This window comes from Carettochelys insculpta, chromosome 5 (assembly GCF_033958435.1).
Source record: "Carettochelys insculpta isolate YL-2023 chromosome 5, ASM3395843v1, whole genome shotgun sequence".
NCBI classification, from domain to species: domain Eukaryota; kingdom Metazoa; phylum Chordata; order Testudines; family Carettochelyidae; genus Carettochelys; species Carettochelys insculpta.
In genome coordinates, this window is record NC_134141.1 from 30,682,673 (window position 1) to 30,702,500 (window position 19,828).

Sequence of the window (19,828 nt, forward strand, 5' to 3'; positions counted from 1 at the left end):
GCTGTCTACAGAAAATTTCAACTTATGATCAAAAGCCCAGGAAGCAATTAGCTGAGAAAAAGAAAGAAGTTTTCTGACAGAAAGTTGGGGTTTTTAAAAAAAAATTTAATGAAAACAGTGGTGTTTTTGGGTTTGTCAAAATTTTCCAAAAAGAAAAATAAACTCTTCATAACCAGCTCCACAAAAATCCCTTTTCTAGTCTGTGCCATGGTATCAAAGGAATGATGGTTTAAACTGCTGACTTGAGACAATAATGGCACTGAATTGTTAGGTCCATAACAGAGATTCAATTACACTGACTTATGTTCCTATAAATTCTATGTTTTTTTTAGTTAACGTGTGAACTTCTCTCTTATGCCCATCACTCTTCAGGAGACCCTAAAACTATGAGATTTGTTCTATGTTTCTACATCCCCTATCTGAATGGTTCAAGTCTAGAACTCTTATCCATATAAATAATACACAACAACAATAATACTAGATGAAAATTAATTGAAATTTTTCATTTTATACCTTTTTGGCATAACCAAAAGAGTTAATTTGGGGATGATAGGAAATTGCCATTCTCACCAACTGCAAAACCATTACTCACTTTATGTTCTCATTTGCAGGTACTTCAGGAAGTTCCACAGTTATCATTCCATCTAAGTTGGTCTTGCCAATGAAGACTGGCTTGGTGCGCAGTACATCTGGTGCAGTCTTTGCTGTAACCCTATGCTGAAGACCTCCAGCACTGTTTCCCCTATTCGTCAGAACAAAGGAATATGATGTTTCTGGCTTCAAGTTAGTGATAAGTTTCTGAGTGGCTCGACCATCCACCTCAACCACCATTTTTCCATCATCATAAAGTATCTAAGTAGAGACAAAAAATTAAGGTATTTTACTTACTGGTGGGTGGAAGAGTTGTAAAAAGTAAAAAAGTTGGTATAGCTACACTGAATACAAAAACGAACCCAGCTGTAAGTTTAAAATGGTACTCGTCAGCATGTTGTGGTCTAAAATGTCTCTGATGTCACTAGATCTCTTTTACCAGGGAAAATATTTAAAATATAGTGACTTTTCCATAATGTGTATGATACCAGAGTGATATTTTAAAGCAGATTTAAAATTTTAAATGAGCTGAGTGTTTAATATCCAGGCTGTTCTGCAGACCTCTGTTTACTAAAGATCTAACCATCATTAAAGACTCCTTGTTTTCTGAACCAGTTTTCATAGTCACAAAAATTCATAACGTACTGGTCTCTGCTGAACTTTCCCATTGGTAGGCAATAAGTGCTCAATGGTGAAGAAGTTGTAGGCAAGGGTGCGGCTTACAAAAATCTGTCTCACTGTATTATAAATAGTTGGAATGTAAAAGTAAGAAACCAGATAGGTTTCTTATCTCGAGTACAGGTCAGAGACGGAAAGGTAATCACATTCATTTACATGCATTGCAGAGTAGAAGCTCTGAAAGAAAATTAATACTTTTTCTTCCTATGCTTAGGAAGACCAGTTGTACTGAACTATAAACAAAGAGTTCACAGCATGTGTAATATCTAATATCAGTCAAAGTTTGGAACTCTGTCACTGTACTAATACTAAGGTGGAAAGTTCACATTGCCAGAGGACTGATTTGAACTGCTTGGGTCAATACTGCTGATGATCATACACTCTTAAATACAGCCGATCCAAAAAAAGAAAAAAATGCACATGTTCAGTAAACTGCCTAAGCAGCTGAACTATATCCTCCAATTTTATCCTTGATGTTTTACAAATTAGAAAACAACTTACTTTGAAAGGCATAGCAGAATTGTAATTCTCTGGAATCTCCCAAGAGAGTAATACTGATGTCTTCATTACTGCTTTTACATGAAAATTTTTTGCAAACACTGCTGGAAAAGGAAAAATAATGTATTTAAACTACATCTTGAATCTTAGCTTTTGTTGCTTTTCCATCACTACCAATAAGCTGAGGCTTCTAGCTTTCCATTAAGAACACAAAGAATAGAAATGCTGAAGACAAACATTTTAATACCTAATTCTTACAACGTTAATTCATCTAACACCATTTCAGTAGGTTACAATTTTCCTTACCTGCAAATACTGTGCAGATGTTAGCCAGACCTGCTTGACATGGTTTAACTGAATTCTAAGGTATCCAAAACATATTAAGATTTTCATACTTTACCTTTTGTGTTGGTCGAACCTATTTACATGAATTGGCGGGTCAGTTTATTTACAGCTTCAAAAACACTGATATCCAAAGACCGACATTCCTTTATAGGACAACGCCATAAGCAGACAAATCCTACCTTGATCCACAGGCAGTGTCCTGAACTGGACACTTGGACTATATGGACCAGGCCCTTTGCTCGTGTGGGCACGTACTTTTACATCATATGTGGTATCTGGTTTTAAGCCAGAAAGTGTCAGAGTGGTATCGGCAGGAACAATGGGGAGCTCAACCGGGTGATGTGCAACATTGATATCTTTATACAACAGGGTGTATTTGGTGATAATGCCATTTCGTTCTGCTAAGATTGGTGGTTGCCAAGTTAATTGGACCGATGTAGAAGTGGAACTTTCTGACTGGAGGTTCTGAGGGAATCCACTGGGTACCTCTTCTGGAACAGAAATCTCTTTCACCATCTCCTCCCCATAGCCCACTTTATTTCTAGCTGAAAGCCTGAAGAGATAAGAAGCTCCTTTGTGAATGTCTGTGGCTGTGAAGTGGTCTTCTTTCTCTGAGAATTCCAGCGTTGTAAACATATCCAAGTCCTTGCGGCCAAACTTCAGGCGGTAACCCTGCAGGGGGCCAAAGGTATCGACAGGAGGGTGCCACTGAATAAGAGCCGTGTTCATCTGCGTGTGGCTAATCACAAGCCGAGGTTTTCCTGGAACTGTAGCACAATGTTACTTAATGACGATAAATATAAATGGAAATTTGCTTTTAATTTAAAATAGGAATACAGCTGTATTTGCTTTTTCCTCATTCTTTGTTCCACAAATAACTATCTTATAAAAGTTCGGAAATAACCTCTTTCTTCTTCGCTATTCAGTAATACACTGTAATAGACTTGGATAGCTAAGCTAGCCATTATTAATTGTTCCCTCCACCCATTTTCGAAATACAGAGAAAAAATATGAACTTTCAGGGACACAGAATGTATGAACACAAGTGAGGTAAGACTTCCAAACAGCTTCCACCCATCTTTGCTTACAAGTACTCGATTGTGAGAAGAAGTGTTGTCATTAAGTTAATCCTGGGAAAAACATTTTCATTTCTGAAAGTGAAAGAAAATGGACAAATTATATGTTTCTGACTACGCCTAACATATTTACTACCATTTTGGTGGTGATGAAATACACCTGAAGTAAAAGTAAGTCATCTGGGCTTTCTTAGAAGTCCTAGCACACCACCACTAGAAATCCTATTTATCTATTTTAAGTACGTGCACAATATCTGCTACCACAGTATCTGAATGCCTTGCAGTCTTTTTGGTATTTATCCTTTCAACATCCCTGTGGCATTGGGAAGTATTGGGAATTTTCCTCATCTTACAGATGGAGCACTAAGAGACAAACAAACCAAAATGACTTGTCCAGGGTCACATAGGAAGTCTGTCATGAAGGTTTGTGATAATGAGTTGGCCAAATTATAGTCTGGTCTCATGGCCACAGGATTATTTTTTCTCTTAGGATTTCCTTATTAGCCATTCATATGTGTTCCACCTCCATGTAGACTACACTGACTAGTTGCAAAGCTTGCCCCTTTTAAGGCAGTATATTATATATACATCAACAGCTCACAACAGGGAAGTCAGCAGGTGCACAAGAAAAAGCTGGAGCTGTCAGTAGGAGAGCAGATAAAGAGAAAATGAGTTTGAGAAAAGCACTCTACAATTGCATTTAGGAGGCATAAACATGAAGAAATGAGTGCAATGGATAAAGATGTTATTGGAAAATGATGGGGGACTTTTAGTGTGTACTGCTCCAAGTCTGACACTCCCATTTCCTCTACTTTCTAAAAAACTGATTCACATGTATAATTTACCACTGGTAAGGCAAAAAAGTTCATATTTCAAAGAAAACATGCACTTATTTTCTATTTTTGCCTTTAAAAATCTACTCCCAACTGGCTAAAGTAAAGCATCTAAATCCACTACTCAGCACCCAAGTAAGTGACCCAGTTTCCCGAGGTGCTGAGCATTCACAATTAACTAGACTTGGGGCTAATGGAAATTGGCATCTCTGAAAAATAGGCTTCTTTGGGTCCTAAATATGGATATGGGTCATGATCCAGCAACTGTAACCTTGTGTCTCCTTGTAGGTTTTATCTACTTTACTGGAGCTCCATGTGGAAGCGAAGCTGCCCAAGACAAGGTCGCTGCTGCATTCGGGCCTGATTTCTACCCTTAAACTCCCATTTTTGACTTTTACAATTACATTTACCTTTTCCCCAGAAATGTAGACTATCAATTAGTCCTAATTAGGCCCACTGATGATAAATCAAAACTGAATTTAAGACAAGAAGCAGGATGCCATTTCTTGGTGAAGATTTTGCAAACAATAAGCTCTTTTCCATTACTTTTCATAAGTCCTGGCCATTTTTAACAATATGATTGGAAATTAGGTTTATTTTTACAGTCATTTACTCCCAAATCTTAATTTTTAAAGCCTACCTGTTGTACAAATGGGATCCTAACCACGTCATACATTTTTCTCCCTGCTTTCTGTGGCATGAAAGATACTGCTCTGATTAGTTCTGACCTTTCCTCACAGAGGGATATGAGTCAGTTATGGAGCAAAGAAAAGATTGTGTATGCTATCATAGGCCATATTTCTCAATGTATTATAACTATTATTGATGCCAATGAAGCATAAGAAAGAGGAGAAGAGCCCACAAAAATAGAATAATAACTCCTTCAGATTTTTAGAAGAGAGATTGCTGGAAGCTGTCACTAAATTATTTATGCTATAAATTGTTTTTATTCCCATGGCAACCCTCACATTTAAGACTATTTTTTAAAGTTTGATTTGATTGGTGGTGCATCCATAAAATAAGTAAGAATTACAGCTACTTCTTGAGCAGAATAGACAAGCCAGCAATGCCTAACCAGTACTAAAAGAATTTTAAAAAAAATAAAATTTAGCCTATAGTATCTAATGACAAGAGCAACACATACCCTTCATGTCTTCATATATCATGTACTCTGAGGTGTCATGTACTCTTTAGTTATTAATGTAAGGGGTTTATTTTTATAATTGATACTTTTTTCTAGTTTCTACTAGAAATGTTTACAGTAACATTTCCCTAAAAGTATGTAAGTGTCATTATTTGTATTTATTACAACACCTCCAATAAAAACACAAAATGTTGTCAGATCTCTTGGGAATTATGGTTTCCTTGTGACTGCAGTGAAAAATAAAGACTGAATCCAGACATTGGTTCATCCAATAGTCTTTGAGTTGAGTACGGCATAAATGAAATGCATGTCCCTGTGAAGAGGACATTCTCTAACGATTTGCAACTCCATACCCATTCTGCTGGATGTTGCTGAAAGACCAAGTTATCTCACAACCATTACAAGTCCAGAATCAGATTTCATTGGCTGAGCATAGCCTAAGAGCAGGATACTGAAAACTTAGAAGGAGCCTTTAACAAACTTACCCAGGTACAGTGCCAGATGTCATACAGAACCAAAGCTGTATCACATTTGTAAAGTAACGTCTCTTAACAGCAAGCCTATTCTAAGGCAGGGGCATTTTTAAAACTCTAGTTTCAACTGAGAAGGCATGACTGGGCACCGGCAAAACTTAGTCCAAAGTGTACATTTCCACACAGACACACACTTTATTTTGCTTTAGGAATGAATCTAAAAAATGGTGGACTTGGGCTGGTGTGATGAGATGCAACAACTATTGCAATACATGGTGACCTGAAAGCTGTTTCAAACTCACCACTCAGTGTAAACACAGTGCACAATAAAACACTAAAATTTTATCCAAAATTTGTTGGTAATATAAATTTTAGATCTGATTTCCCACCCACTAAAACCATTAGTATGACATCAGTGATTTACACTGGTGAGAGGGGAGAATCGGTCCTGTTCAGAGCAAAACTGCCATTTTAGTACACCATGAAGGAGTAAAAAATGTAACTGTGTGATATGTACAAATTACGTGTATTTTAATTTTCATAGCATGTTGGTACTAAACAGTGTCACTCTGATCCCCTGGCTTGTGTGTGTTCATGGTGCTGGCAACTATTCATTGTGCTCTTACAGTTGTAGATATTCCTGTAATCTCTCCCCTCTGATAGGCTCCCATGTACACTGAACTGCTTTAATTATACTACTCATACATAGCAGGGAGTGAAGCCCCTTAGCAGTACTTTAAGACTCAGGAACGGCACTGATGGTGGACGTGAAACAAAAGGAGCTTGCAGTGCACGTATCTGGGAAAACACAAAGATTGACTAAAAGGTTCCTCAGAGGGAAATGGCAAGAATAGTGCTATGCAAAATAAGCATGGATTAGAATATTGAGGAAGGAGGACTGAGGGACAGAATGGAAGTAAAAAGAAGGAGCAGTGAGGAGGACAAAGCAAAAACAAACAAGAAACCAAAGAACAAGGGGCCTGACAGGAGTGTGCCAAGTGAAATTTGACAAGAAGGTACATCCAGTTCTGACTTGTGCTTCAGTCCCTTGATAAAATAATATCAGTTTTAGCTCTGCACTTTAAACATCTGGGGCTAAATTCACCACTGGCATAACAACCCTCACTGAAAGGACTACTTAATATTTTAGACTCTAAGGCTGCATCTACACTAGCAAGTTCTTTGGAAAGAGTTTTCAAAAGAAGAGGGTTCTTTTGAAATATCCAGTGAGCATCTACACACCAAAAGTGTTCTTTCTAAAGTAAATCAAAAGGATGCTGTGCTCCTTTTGAAAGAGCTCTTCCACTCCCATTTCAGAAAGAGTGCCTTCTTTGAAAAGATTCTTTCAAAAGAAAATGTGTGTAGATGATCCACAGGGCCCTTCTTTTGAAAGAGCAGTCCTCATGGCACCTATTTTTTTCAGTCCCTGGCCTGTTGCTTTGAAAGAGCAGTGGCTGTGTGGACTTTAGAAAGAGGTCTTTAGGAAGAGGTCTTCCACAAGGGCTTCTTTCAAAAGATCTCTGTAATGTAGATGTAGCTTCAGGGTCCTTTGTTTATTGGACATGTGTTGTTTTGTCTTAGTTATATATGGCAGTACTCTGTGGTACATCAGTATAAGTTTCACGTGTTTGATACAATGAATTAAACGTTTGTAATATGAGACCTCACTAAAGCACTCTTGTCAAATCTTTGACAGCTTCTGTATGCAAATAATGAAGTATGCAGTTAGTGAAGTGTGCATTAGTAAAAGTTCAGCTGTACCACACTTATGCATTTCATGACAAACTGTAAAATACATAGTTGTAAAAACAATTTAGAAGACTACCATAGTTGCCCAGAAAGCTGAAGGCATTTTTTCTAGCTACTGGTAAAGGTATTATTTTAATCCTAAAGGAATATTTAAATAATTTCACTTGTGAAGTAACTTGTTTGCATAAAGACTTTACAGAAATATAATTACGGATATTAAAATAGATATAAAACAGGAACCTCACTGTGGATAGAAAGCATATTCTGGAATGGAGGCTTTAGTCAAATACTATTACCATGCTATCAACTGGAGTTACTGGAGGCTCACACTTGTGAAATAAACTTGGCAAATCTTCCCTGTATATAAACTATGCTTTTAAAATGGTAAATATGAACACTAAAATAGTTTTTCACTTATTGTGAGTTTTCACTGGAAAATATTTAGAGCCCAATTTCCCTCCCACAAATACGAGTTTTAAAATGATTTAACTCCACTGACTTTAATGAAGATGACACTTTTAAAACAAAGGTGAATGAGAACTGTGAGTCAAGCCCTTAATTTCTATTGTAGTACTTTTAGACAGTTTCTCTGTAGCTGCCCCGCAATTAAATGAAAACTGTCAGAAATTGACAGGCCTCAATTAGAATTATTAGCTTTGCTTTGGTGTGTGAGTTTGGGAAAATACAGGTGCATCATTCCTCCATCTGTCTGCTCCATTCTTGTGAAGAGGCAGGATGATAAATCAAGGCCAAGTCTAGTATATTGCCTGAATAGGTATTTAGTTACAGAAAAAAAAATATGGAGCAGCAAAATGCCAAATTCCAGTTTGTGCAGAAGATTGTGGGCTGGCAGGTGTGGACATGTACCAGTTCATGTCATTAAGTAGAGTAAAGGGACAATGCAAACTGCATTCTGTATAACAGTAGTGTTCTTGGAAGGTCATGGAGCAGAGGAATTTCAATGCAGCATTTGGTTTGGAGAGTTGATAGATTTTTTTCTAAGTACCTAAAGTGTTTTATTTTGTTTTTAAAAAGGAGAGGGACAGAAAAATTGAGACAGACAAGGGTTGATAATGCCCTGTTTATGGTCAATGAAGACACTAACACCTGAAAGTGGATGTTTTGCTGGTATTATTCCATATCCTACAATTATGGATAGAAACTGGAATTAATTCCTTTGGCCAAAATATCATTAAAATTAATGTGTTTATTAGTGCTGGGAACTAAGTTTTGGAAAACATTATGGCTCAAGTTTTACTTTCCTGAGCCAGGACCAAAAGGGGTCCAGAAGTGGACTGTATTTTGTCTTAACGATGACATGGGGAGCTGGATAAAATATATGCAGCATATATTAGTCATGAAAAATGAATGGAAGGTACCACAGAAGCTGGAATGCAACTACCTGATCCACCACTACAGTGGAGATTTTCCTAAATAATCTAGGAGATATGGCTGAATCTTCCACTGCAATCACTGAAGATATGTGTTTAAATCCACTAGACTGCTTTGCAAATCTCGGCCTGGGTAATTAAATCACACTGTGATCTTTTGACACCCCACAGTTACATAATTCATTTATTATCATTATTAGAGTTTATAACAGTGTTAGAGGGCTTCTCTGATTTATCATGATAGGTATGAAGTGGTTTTTTGGCCATGTTTTAAAATCAAGAAAATGAACACCTGTCAGGGAGGTAAGACAACCATTTTTCCTTTACTACAAGAACTCACATTTTAAATGTCTAGTTCCTTGCAAACTAGTTTTGGGGGAGAGGGGAAGGATGCTGCACATTTGGCAGAACAGTTCTTGCTCTTGCTTTTTCGCAGTCCACTTTGATCCTTTGGCATTTGTCACGACAATCTTCCTTTTGCGGCTTGCCGATTTTCCCCTTTCTGGGTCACAGGACAAAAATTATCTAGCAGGAAGTTTATAGTTAAGTCAGCAATTTACTGTGATATCATAAATTTAAGAAGGGACTAGGAGGAGAACTGGTCCCATTTTTTGGCTCAAATCAAGAAAGTTCCATCTGCTTACAAACCCAACTCTCTCAGACTATGTCTACATATAGCTTATTTTGATTGTTGCTTGAAATAGTCTATTTCAAAACATCCCTAACTTCTCCTGCATTGAGGATTATAGGGATGCTGAAACAGCACGCCCGTTATTTAGGAAAAATATTTGGAAATAACAGGCGCACGTCAAATACATGAAGTAGCTATTTTGGGATATCATGTAGACATAGCCTCAGTGTCCTACAAACACCTTTGTTTATACTAGAGAAAGTTTTCATACACCAAGTATCGCAAGTTGAGAGACAGCCAATTCAGAGATGAAAAGAGTCCAAGTATTACCTGCACCAGTGGTAGACACTAGTTTGGGCTTGCTACGTGCTCCATCTCCTTTTGTTGTATAGGCAGTCACAGTGAGGGAGTATGTAGTTTCAGGCTGTAGTCCAGAAATGATCATCTCCTGAGATGAAATAAAGCAAGAATACATATGAAAAAGTCATTCCTCACTTGAAGTGTGCAGAACCATCTAGCCAATTGCTACATATCGCATAAAGCACATACGCTTTTGTGCTATCTCTAATGAAGATACACACTGGAGCATATCAGAAAAATGTTTTGTGATTGTGATGTAGTGTGTTTCACTTTTTTAAGGAACAACAAACGGTATTTCTGAGTAGCATGCTTCTGGTAGTTTTATATAGCTTTTGGGCAAGAACTATGTGTTGTAAATAGTCCAATAATTATGCTGAAATGCATTGCCTGGACATTCTTGTTGCTATTGTGAATTTAATGTAAATGTAAAATTAAGAAACACAGTTTGGCAAATAAATTTCTGCCTGTTACTGACAGACATGAAATCACTAGCAACAAGTCAGAGGTCCAGTTTTATCCACATATCTAAACATATTTCAAAATCCACTAAGAACAGTCCAACAGAAACACTATTTGCCTTCATATAAATTTCACAACTATTTCTACTTGTTACAGAGCTATTCCTCCAGGGATCACAAAGTACTTCAGAGATTATTGACTACTTAAAATCTCAGAGAATTGCCCAATCAGCACTGAGAGAACAAACCCCAGAGCTCTTATGCAAAGTACAGCAGCCACAGAAGGGTCAATTCTCAACCCACATAAAGAACAGGGTGTAGAAGATGCAAAAAGAAGAGAGACTGTTTCACTAATACATATACACAAAAAAGGCCTTCTCAAATAAAGACACGTTTCTTGCTGTAAAGGCAGGTAAGCATTATTAGTCTGTTGCTATTTCCTGGGTTAACTGATGAACTCGGAAATCTATTTATCCAAAGTCAAACAGGTATACCATGGCTTTCCATTCTCTTTCATAATCACTAACCTGCACACCCTCTCAATTCTATGCGGCTAAATGGATTTACACTAAAGCAATGGCACACTTCGGTGTCAAGAATAAAAGGAAAATGTGCAATCATGTAATCTTCAAATGCAACAACCATAAAGGTAAACATCAAAATTATTGGTCACCCTGTACACAGTAAATCAATTTTTCAAAATATGAGGGTAGGAATACTGTAGAGATGAAATTAGAATCTGGCCCTATATTTTCAGTCACTTGTTAGAAGTACTGACATTGTTAGGTAATAATGAGAAGGGATGGGTGATACCTCCAGGAAAAATGAATGTATCTGAATATTCATCCCCAAACTGAATTTAAACCAAAGGGCATGCTCAGGAGAAAAGATACTTCACATTTTCCAAAGGCAATTACAAATGATGGTGGGAACTTAAAATTACAAAAGCAAAACAAATGAGAGTTCTCTTTTAAATAATGATTAACGTACAGTAAAGTCTTTGATATCCAGCAGCTCCAAGACTGGGACACTGCCGATATTCAAATATGCCAGATATGCGGCAGGTTCCAATATGCTCTGGGCAGGTTACCACACCACGCGGGAAGCCACTCTGGGTAGCTTGTGCATTGCCATGCCTGGAGCTGCTCTGGGGTGGGGGACATGACACCACATGGAGAGCTGCTCTGGGGGTCTCAAATATGACTGCAAAACATAGACAGCTGCTCTGGGCAGGGTGCCATGCCACACGGGGAGCTGTTCTGGGTGGCTTGTGCATGGCTGCACCACACGGGGAGCCACTGTGGGCAGGAGAGTGGAGAATCCGCCAGCCATGATGGAATGCTCATTAGTAGAGAAATCTGGCTGTTTGAATTCTGGTTAAAAGAGAACTTACTGTACTAGCCTCATTTGGAGTTAAGTTGTATTCTTCGGCCATAAATGCTGTGGGACATTTGGCTTCCTTGGTTCAGTTGGGGAGTGTACAAAATGGATGCATGTTCCAAACTAAAATAAAAATGAACCTGTACTTCTGCTATGCACTGCACACTGAATATGACAAAAACTGAAGCGAGACTAATTACTAGGAAAATCCATACTATTTTGTTTTGTTTCTAGAACACCTTCTTTTAAGCATAGCTCCTTTGGTTGCATTGCCAGGCATAGTTAGTTACAGCCACATACACCAATAAAAACAAAAAACAATTTTGTATATTTCAGCACCATGCCAAACTCACAGAACAAAACAAATCAGAAAAAAGTAAATTTCAATAATACGTTAGTACATGCATTTGTGCAAGTGACAAAAAAGTTACAAGATAGAAAGAGGTTAAAAAAAATAAAAGACAACACACACTTTTTGTCTGACCTGTCAACAATTACTCACATGTTCAGCAGTATCATCATATTCCCACTGATTGAGAGTAAAGAATATTGGAGAGAAAACAAAAGAAATGAAGAGAGGTTTGTAGCCTGATTGAGGCAATTTTGTTCTTAATAAAAACAAATTAAAAAAACCCAAAACCCCAAAGTCCTCAAAAACTGGCTTGAAAAATCAATAACATCTGGGAGTCTGGTTAATGAAATTATGCTGGGCATTTTCAATTCCATATATATTCACAGAGGTGAATATACATAATCCATATGTATTCATAGGGGTGGTAAAAAAAATTAACTGTTCTTTCCTTGAAGGAAAAAAGAAAGACATATCCCCTAGTACTGAATGCTATTATTGCTCAGTAATATTTTATGATTGTATTCATGAAAGCAACTGATATAGAGTAAAAGGCTGTCTGTTTTTCTAATCATATGTTGTAAGGATACATTCATTTTCAAATCAGTGTATGCTGTCCAAATTACATTAGTTCACCTATTTAGATACACTGGAACATGCTTATGTATGTGAAATAATGAAGCTCTGTTACCATCATTTGGTTTTTCATTGCATACTCCAAGAGAACACACATTCCGGGAAATAAATGTGAAGGGATAAGAATCAAGGGTTGAACTAGCAATAAAGAGACAAATACTTAAGGAAACCTCCAACAAGCAAGTTTGGTTTTGGTATAGATGATATTTTGGTGCCAATATTGCACTCTCTGTCTCTCTCTCTCCCCCACTACATTTTTCAATTTAAAATGGAATCAGACCTAGGACCACACAGAGCTTGGAAGTAGATACATGAGGGACAATTGAAGTTTAAGAGCTTATTGTTTTCTTTCTCATAATTGCAAATTTGCAGTAAACCACAGGCATTTATGGTTCATTCTGTTTCAACTGTGAGAGCACAATGTATGCCAAATAAACTAACACATAAATATGTAAAAAATAAAATGGATCTCTTGAGACTTGGGACAATAGTGTTTGATTAGGAATGTAAACAGAAGTGAAGGGACTGAAGATCTATGCCCCACCCCTCAAATGTATTTATATAGAGAGTTGTAAGATAACTATTGACTCCGGGGTGTGTGTGCGCACTTTGTCACCATTTCTGAACATGAAGCATAGAAATGGCTAAAATTTAATGACTTATTATCAAGTAAGGTGATTATAGCTGATGACTTCCCACTATTCACATGTAAAGCAAGCTGGGACTGTGAGAGGTGTGCAGACATTTATAGCTTTCCCAAGGCGAGAGAGAGAGAGAGAGAGAGAGCGCATGTAAATAAAATCAATGAATAATCTCCAAGCCAAAACACACAAGTATAGCCCCACCATTTGAATCCTCAGTTAGAAGTTCTTTTGATCTTGACGTGATCAATTACATGCTCCAGAAAAGAGACTTCTCCATCATAGGCCATAAGTTGTAAAACAGACCAAGACACTTTCTCATCCCTGTATTTTGCGATTTAAATTTTAAAAACAGCCTTCTAATATTACTTGACAGTTATTGATTTGAATGATATATTAAAATACATCAGTACATTTTAACACTATGACATAATATTCAGGCCTCATTTAGTAAGAGTGGTGAGATGGCTACAAGCTAATGCTTTCTAGGCCATACTGAATGCACCAAAGCAGGATTCTAATCTGCATACTTCTGGTTCTGACATGCAAACATGGACAAAATTGTTCCTGCCAGGAATAAGACTTATGTGTGAAATATCTGGTGGCCAGATCTAACAGCACATATGCTAAAGGAAAGTGATTGAGACAGCTGCCCTTGGGAACTCTTCCAGAAGACGTGCAGACCATGAATTCTGTGGGGCTAGCAGAGCTTTCAAAGCATTGTGCTAAACTTATCTGGTTCTCTTCCCAGGTATGAATACACAGGCTGCTTGAATTTGGCCCAAGAAACTAAAAATAACAATTCTGGAGAGGTTATTAAAATAGAAATAAAACATGTCAGCTTGCAGGCAAAAGAGGATGAAAGACAAGTAGTTATTTATGCCGATTGCTTAAATGTAGTGCTTTTACTGTGGCCTAAACAAAATAGAAAATAATCTAGTTACCTGTGCATCAGCCAGCATGACATCCTTCAGCATGGGCTGACCCTTCGGCTCTCCATTTTCCATCCTCACATAATGCACCTGGTATCCTCGGATCTGACCATGCTGCTTATTGGGCACAGGCGAGCGCCATGACACTTTAACAGATGTAGAGTTGACAGCCTCTACCTCGACTTTGCGAGGAGGACCACTAGGAACTGGAACAACATCATCGGATAAAAAAAAATTACAGGCACCTGTCCCACCCATTTAGAGTCTTTTGCTTTCTTTCTCATTCTCTCTCTCTCTCTTTTTAAGGGTAGACTCACTAAGTTTTCTTAGAAGAATACAAATTGTTCAACAAATGAAAATGTTCAACCAATCTGCCCTACCGTTCAGTGAAAAGATCAAAAACATGACTGATGCAAAAATGGAAGAAAAAAGAGTACTAGAGAAATAGAAAAACATGTAAAAATGTACAAAAGCCAAGGAAGATGCTTTGAGATTCAAAGCATTAATGTACAAAGAGATATTTTGTAATTGAAATAATAATAATAAAAAACCAAAAGATTTAAAAAAAAACCTTCCTTTTGTTTTAGTTTGGGGTTTTTTGCAGTGGAACAAAAAGGTGGTTGATAATTGGGACATCTTCTGTTACATTCAGACATGGAAGACAACTGACAATCTAGATGTTTAAAACAAAAATACGCAGAGCATCAGTTTTCCAAAAGATTTTTTTTAAATGCACCAAGGAACAAGAAGGCAATTTTTAAAAGTCAAAGATACAAGCTCATCAGACAGAAGACTTAAAAAACAGTCAAGAAAAATGCAGAATGATGCCCCCCCTTTGAGATCTGTGATTTTCTTAATAGATGGGTGAGAGTGGGGAAGAGAAAGAGTAACTTGGGTAAGTTTGAAGGGACAGAAGTTTCAGCTTGCTCACAAAAAGATACTTTGCGTTTAAAGAAAAAAATATCAAAACTGAAGTAGCAAAGGCAGACCTTTGAGTGAAAGAATCAAAAGATGACAATAACAACAATTTTGAGAAAAAGAGGAACAAGGGAAAAAATAAGAAATACTGTTAACCTATACAAAGACATCAGATCGAGAGAGAGTCATAGAGGTGCAAACTGATGTAGTGGAGGCAACATACCATCTTCATCTGTGCGAATCAATACTGATAAGCTCTCTGGGCCAGGTCCGACATCAGTGTGGGCTGTCACAGAGATCCGGTATTCAGTCCATTTTTCCAAGTGTTCCAAAAGGTATTGGGTAGTGTCCGAAGCAATTCCCAAAATTTCATGGGGCTTGTCATCTTCCCCATCAATCCCAATGTACTTGATTGAATATTCTGTGATAATGCCATTCTGTTTTTCCACAGGTGGAGGTTGCCAACTTACCAAAATGCTAGTGGAGCTGGGGCTGGTGCAACTAATGTCTTGAGGAGGAGCTGATGGCTCTAATTTCAGTAGTGGGTTAGAGGAGGATTTGAGTGAAAGGATAGAAGTGGTTGAAAAAAAACATGAACAAAAGAAAAATAAAAATAAATAAAAAGGGCAACCAAACAAAAAAACCCACAGAAACTTAAAAAGCAAAACATCAGATAATCGTATGCACCTTGGCTTATTAAAGTGAAGAAATTAAAAATGCATAAACCAACTAAATGGTGAAAAAGGATGTGGGGGAAATATATGAAAACAAAGCCTCAAAATAATATTACGTACCTGCAATTAAAAATCTTCTCCAAATAAAACAAAACATGATGCTTCTATAGGTGTATTCATCTATCCATATAATGTCTGCAATTAGTGCAAGTTAGGATATTTTAAATGATTTATGTATGCACTTATTGACAAATTTTAATCAAGACTGTGCAGTCAGTATTACACTCATTAACTAGTTTTTTTCCCTTTTATTATATTCTAGAGAACTTGCAATAATTGCAAGACATGGCTCAAGAAATTAACCCCTTTGAAAGTTTCTCCTCTCTTTCTCCAGGAAGATTGTATTTTCAATTTTCATTTTACAACTGAGTCTGCCTGGATCAAGTTAATTACAAATAATGTTTAAATGGAATACATTTATTCAAACATGTACTGTGGCCAACATAATGTTAAAGCATGCAAAGTCAATAGAAGATGAAGAAAATCTTAGTCAAAGGTTTACCTACCAGGACAAAAAGCGACAGGCTTGTTGATTCTGACTGTAACTTGTACTTACCCTAGATCAGCTCTCAGATATATTTTAACTCCTCTTGGAGACACCTTTGCTAAAATTAAATCTTACATCCAATTTTTTTTGTAATTTCAATGAACTACAACCTCTGTGCACTTTGTCAGGATAATTGCTATTAAATTCTCTCTAAGAAACTCCCCTAGCACAACAAGGCAGAAAGATACAAAGCTCTGAATTTATACTGAATCTTACTTCACATAAGCACCCACCATTTAGATAAAAGATAGTTGTGTTCAGAAGATAGCTGAAGTGATTGCTCATTATGTGTGTGTGTGTGTGTGTATTTGTTTTAGTCTCTCCCTGACATCCTTAAAGGAAGAACAAAGCATTTTGTACATGTCTAGGAACATCTAAAATAGCTTAAGAACGATAGGACCCTACAGTGACCTACTGCAGCTACTTGTGTATCTTCCAGTTCCCCACAAATTTTCTATGTGAATCAGTGGATGTTCTTCAGTGTAGTATTCTACCCTTCCCGGGGGGGCGGGGGGGGGGAGCAGGGGGAGAGGATGTACTAGCATCTGGATGGGCTGAAGGGTTAGATTAACTTTTTTTTTTTTTTTTTTTTTTTTTTTTAAGCGTCAGTGATCAAGGCACAGAACAAGTACCTAGTACATACTGGTCATTGTGCTACAGTGCATGAACCTGTGCAGGAAGTAAAAATAAGGAAGTGAAAAGACTCCTTCAGGATACCAAACTGACAGAAATCCCTGTAGCATGTGTTTCTCTGAAATAAACACTAAACGTAACAAAAAACTGGAGAATATTTCAACCGCATCCAAGAGATTTCTAAATGTTAAAAAATCATTATAATAATATAAATGCAATTATTCTATTCCATATAATTGGTTTTTTTAAAACACAATTTCTCCTTTAAGTTGTATGGTGATTTTTATACCATCTGCAGTCTCTTAAGCAGATCTATCAGATCTGAACATGGAAGTAAATTGAAAGTTTGCCATTGATTTCAGTGGAAGCTGGAGTGTGTACATTGCTTGCAAAACTCTGACTCCTTTCTGTTAGTATATGACCTTTGAACTTGTCCCATATATTGCCAGAATACATAAAATAAAAAGAAAGGTACACACAATGTAAAGTCATCATATTGTCCCTGTCCTATTTACTTTATTGTTATATAACAAGGAAATGAGAATCAATGGCAATTTTGACTATGCACACAGTACAGGATTGAGACTTAAATATTTAACTTGTGGCCAGACTTAGAATAATTCCCTCCCACTTTTTGCAATGCTCATGCTTTCATGTGTAACTGAGATGGTCCCCATGAAAGGAAATCGTTTTACTCCATATCAAAATACTGATGTTGCATAATTAAAATGACAGTGCCCCATGATGTTATTCCTGATTCTTAGATTAGGTCTGCATGAATGACAGCATAATTGGGTCCTTTGTGTTTATTTAAAATGCCAGAGTCATGCGTCAGGAAGTTCACATTACTCATAAAACTCAAACTCTAGAGCAATAATTCTCCAGGTACCTTAATTGTTACTCATCAAACACTAGCGAAGTGCGATGGTATAAATACATTAACCAGCACTGACTGACTTGAATCAGAATGCTATGAGACTTTGCATTATTGGTTTAAATAACCTTACTTCACTAAAGGTAATGAGCCAATTAGCCAATAGAAAATTTAAATACATGATGTGATGATGTTTGAAAATGGATCTGTAAAGCTAAAGAATTACGCAAAGTAAACTTCAGCTGAATATAGCAACTCTTTGGGATGTAATTCTGCAATATCTGAAGAAGTTCTGTTTAGTTAAGTTTTAATTTCTATATTTTTAAATTACTATATTAATCTCCATCTGTTTTTTTAGATAAGTGTCCCTAATCACTCAGACTATTTAGGTGAGCAGCCAACAGAATGTAGTTTTCTTTTGTGTGTCAAAATTACTTGTAATACTAAAGTGCTCACTGTTCTACGACCGGTCAAAAAAACCATTAGCCAAAAATTAGAAAGAATAACCATTGTCATTGGCCTGCCCATTAATGCATGGAGACCTGGAACCTTCCACTGTATGTTTTGCAAGAAGGGAATGTCCAGATAAAAGGAAAAAACATATGGAGTTCACACTGTGAACCAGTAAATGACCAGGCTGGACAGGTGGAATTTTGAGGATACATGTCATGCATGGAGGATCACTAATCTCCATAGTGGTACACCTTGAAGCTATACTCTTATCATCATAGTGCTGTCTCTTTAGAGATTCTGAAGATGTTCTGCTTCTTCTCTTAAGGATATGCAAAAGCCAATAATAATTCGAAAAAATTCTTCTACCCCGTATATATATTTCTCCCTATGTCTGTATTACTGGCTTATCTGGTTGTGTCTTCTCAGCAGGCACAAGGAGCACAACAAAATAAGCAAGGAGAGACACCTACTTGACTGCATGGTTCTTGCTGAGATTTCTGCAGTTGAAGCACCCAGGCCTTGCAGAGAACGAGCAGCCAGTCGGAAATAATACAAGCTGTTTGGCTTCAGGCTTTGCAGGCGGTAAGATGTAGTAGGCTCAACCGAAACACGTTGCTGAAGGTAAGCAAAAAGAGAACTGGACGTCTTGATAAATATCCAAAGATACTTTTTCAGAATGTTGTCTAAGCAGACACTGAGACACTGATAATAACTTCATCAATGGGATTTGTTTGTTTAAAACTTCTTTAACATGTGAATGTAGCAGTTAAACAAACCAAACTTAACCAATGAAAGAAAAGTGAATCTATTACCTACAATAAACAAACAAACAAACAAATAAATAAATAAAGAATGATTTTTACAAACAGTTAAATGCATCATGCAGCAAGAGAGGTTTTTTTTTATTTTACAGGTAAAAGAGCTTAAATAATTGTGTGTAAAATTTAAAAGAATATTTGGATACTGATAGACAGATAAGGTCTCATATACTTGTCTACATTCACTTTTCACTGGAATAATATGGGATTTGATGGGCTAGATAAGCTTGAATTTAAGGCTAGCCTAAAGTTAGATTTGCATGCAAAATCTTAAGAAGGAAATTTTTCTAATCGTATACATATTATAAAGGATTCATGTTCAGGACATAGTATATGTTTAGGTAGGACCATATATTGAATAAGGAATTAAAAGATCTGGGAACTCTTCTGCTAGCAGTCTTTCTAGCTGCTGAGAACATGCTTACATGTCTTCAGGACATGTGAAGAATTTGAATAAACTTAAACTCAGTGCAATAGAAGTAACCAGATTTTGCTGTGTTCCCAAAGCAGCAACAAAATGATAATGCAGGAGACCACTGACATGTCTTTCACTCTCTTACTGTCTCCTGAGACCAAAACTCTCTTTCTGTATCAACTTTGTTTGAACAGAAAATATAAGAACAGGTTTTTTTTAAAGATTGATTTAGGGCAGCCAAAGAATCTTTTTAAATGCCAGTTGTTTATAA

General features: G+C 36.9%; 1 protein-coding gene across 5 annotated transcripts in view; it reads right to left on the reverse strand.

The window, feature by feature from the left end:
- The window catches only part of PTPRD (protein tyrosine phosphatase receptor type D), a 495,679-nt gene that overhangs the window by 131,401 nt on the left and 344,450 nt on the right, over window positions 1-19,828 (reverse strand). For 2 of the 5 annotated variants that reach the window (XM_074994889.1, XM_074994884.1), the window contains 8 exons: window positions 18,795-18,939; window positions 15,307-15,612; window positions 14,178-14,371; window positions 12,110-12,136; window positions 9,740-9,857; window positions 2,292-2,879; window positions 1,771-1,871; window positions 593-852 (listed from right to left, as the gene is read on the reverse strand). In XM_074994889.1, the coding sequence (XP_074850990.1) occupies window positions 593-852; window positions 1,771-1,871; window positions 2,292-2,879; window positions 9,740-9,857; window positions 12,110-12,136; window positions 14,178-14,371; window positions 15,307-15,612; window positions 18,795-18,939 (1,739 nt within the window). The remainder of the gene's footprint in view (window positions 1-592; window positions 853-1,770; window positions 1,872-2,291; window positions 2,880-9,739; window positions 9,858-12,109; window positions 12,137-14,177; window positions 14,372-15,306; window positions 15,613-18,794; window positions 18,940-19,828) is intronic. The other 3 variants (XM_074994885.1, XM_074994887.1, XM_074994886.1) reach the window with 3 other exon arrangements.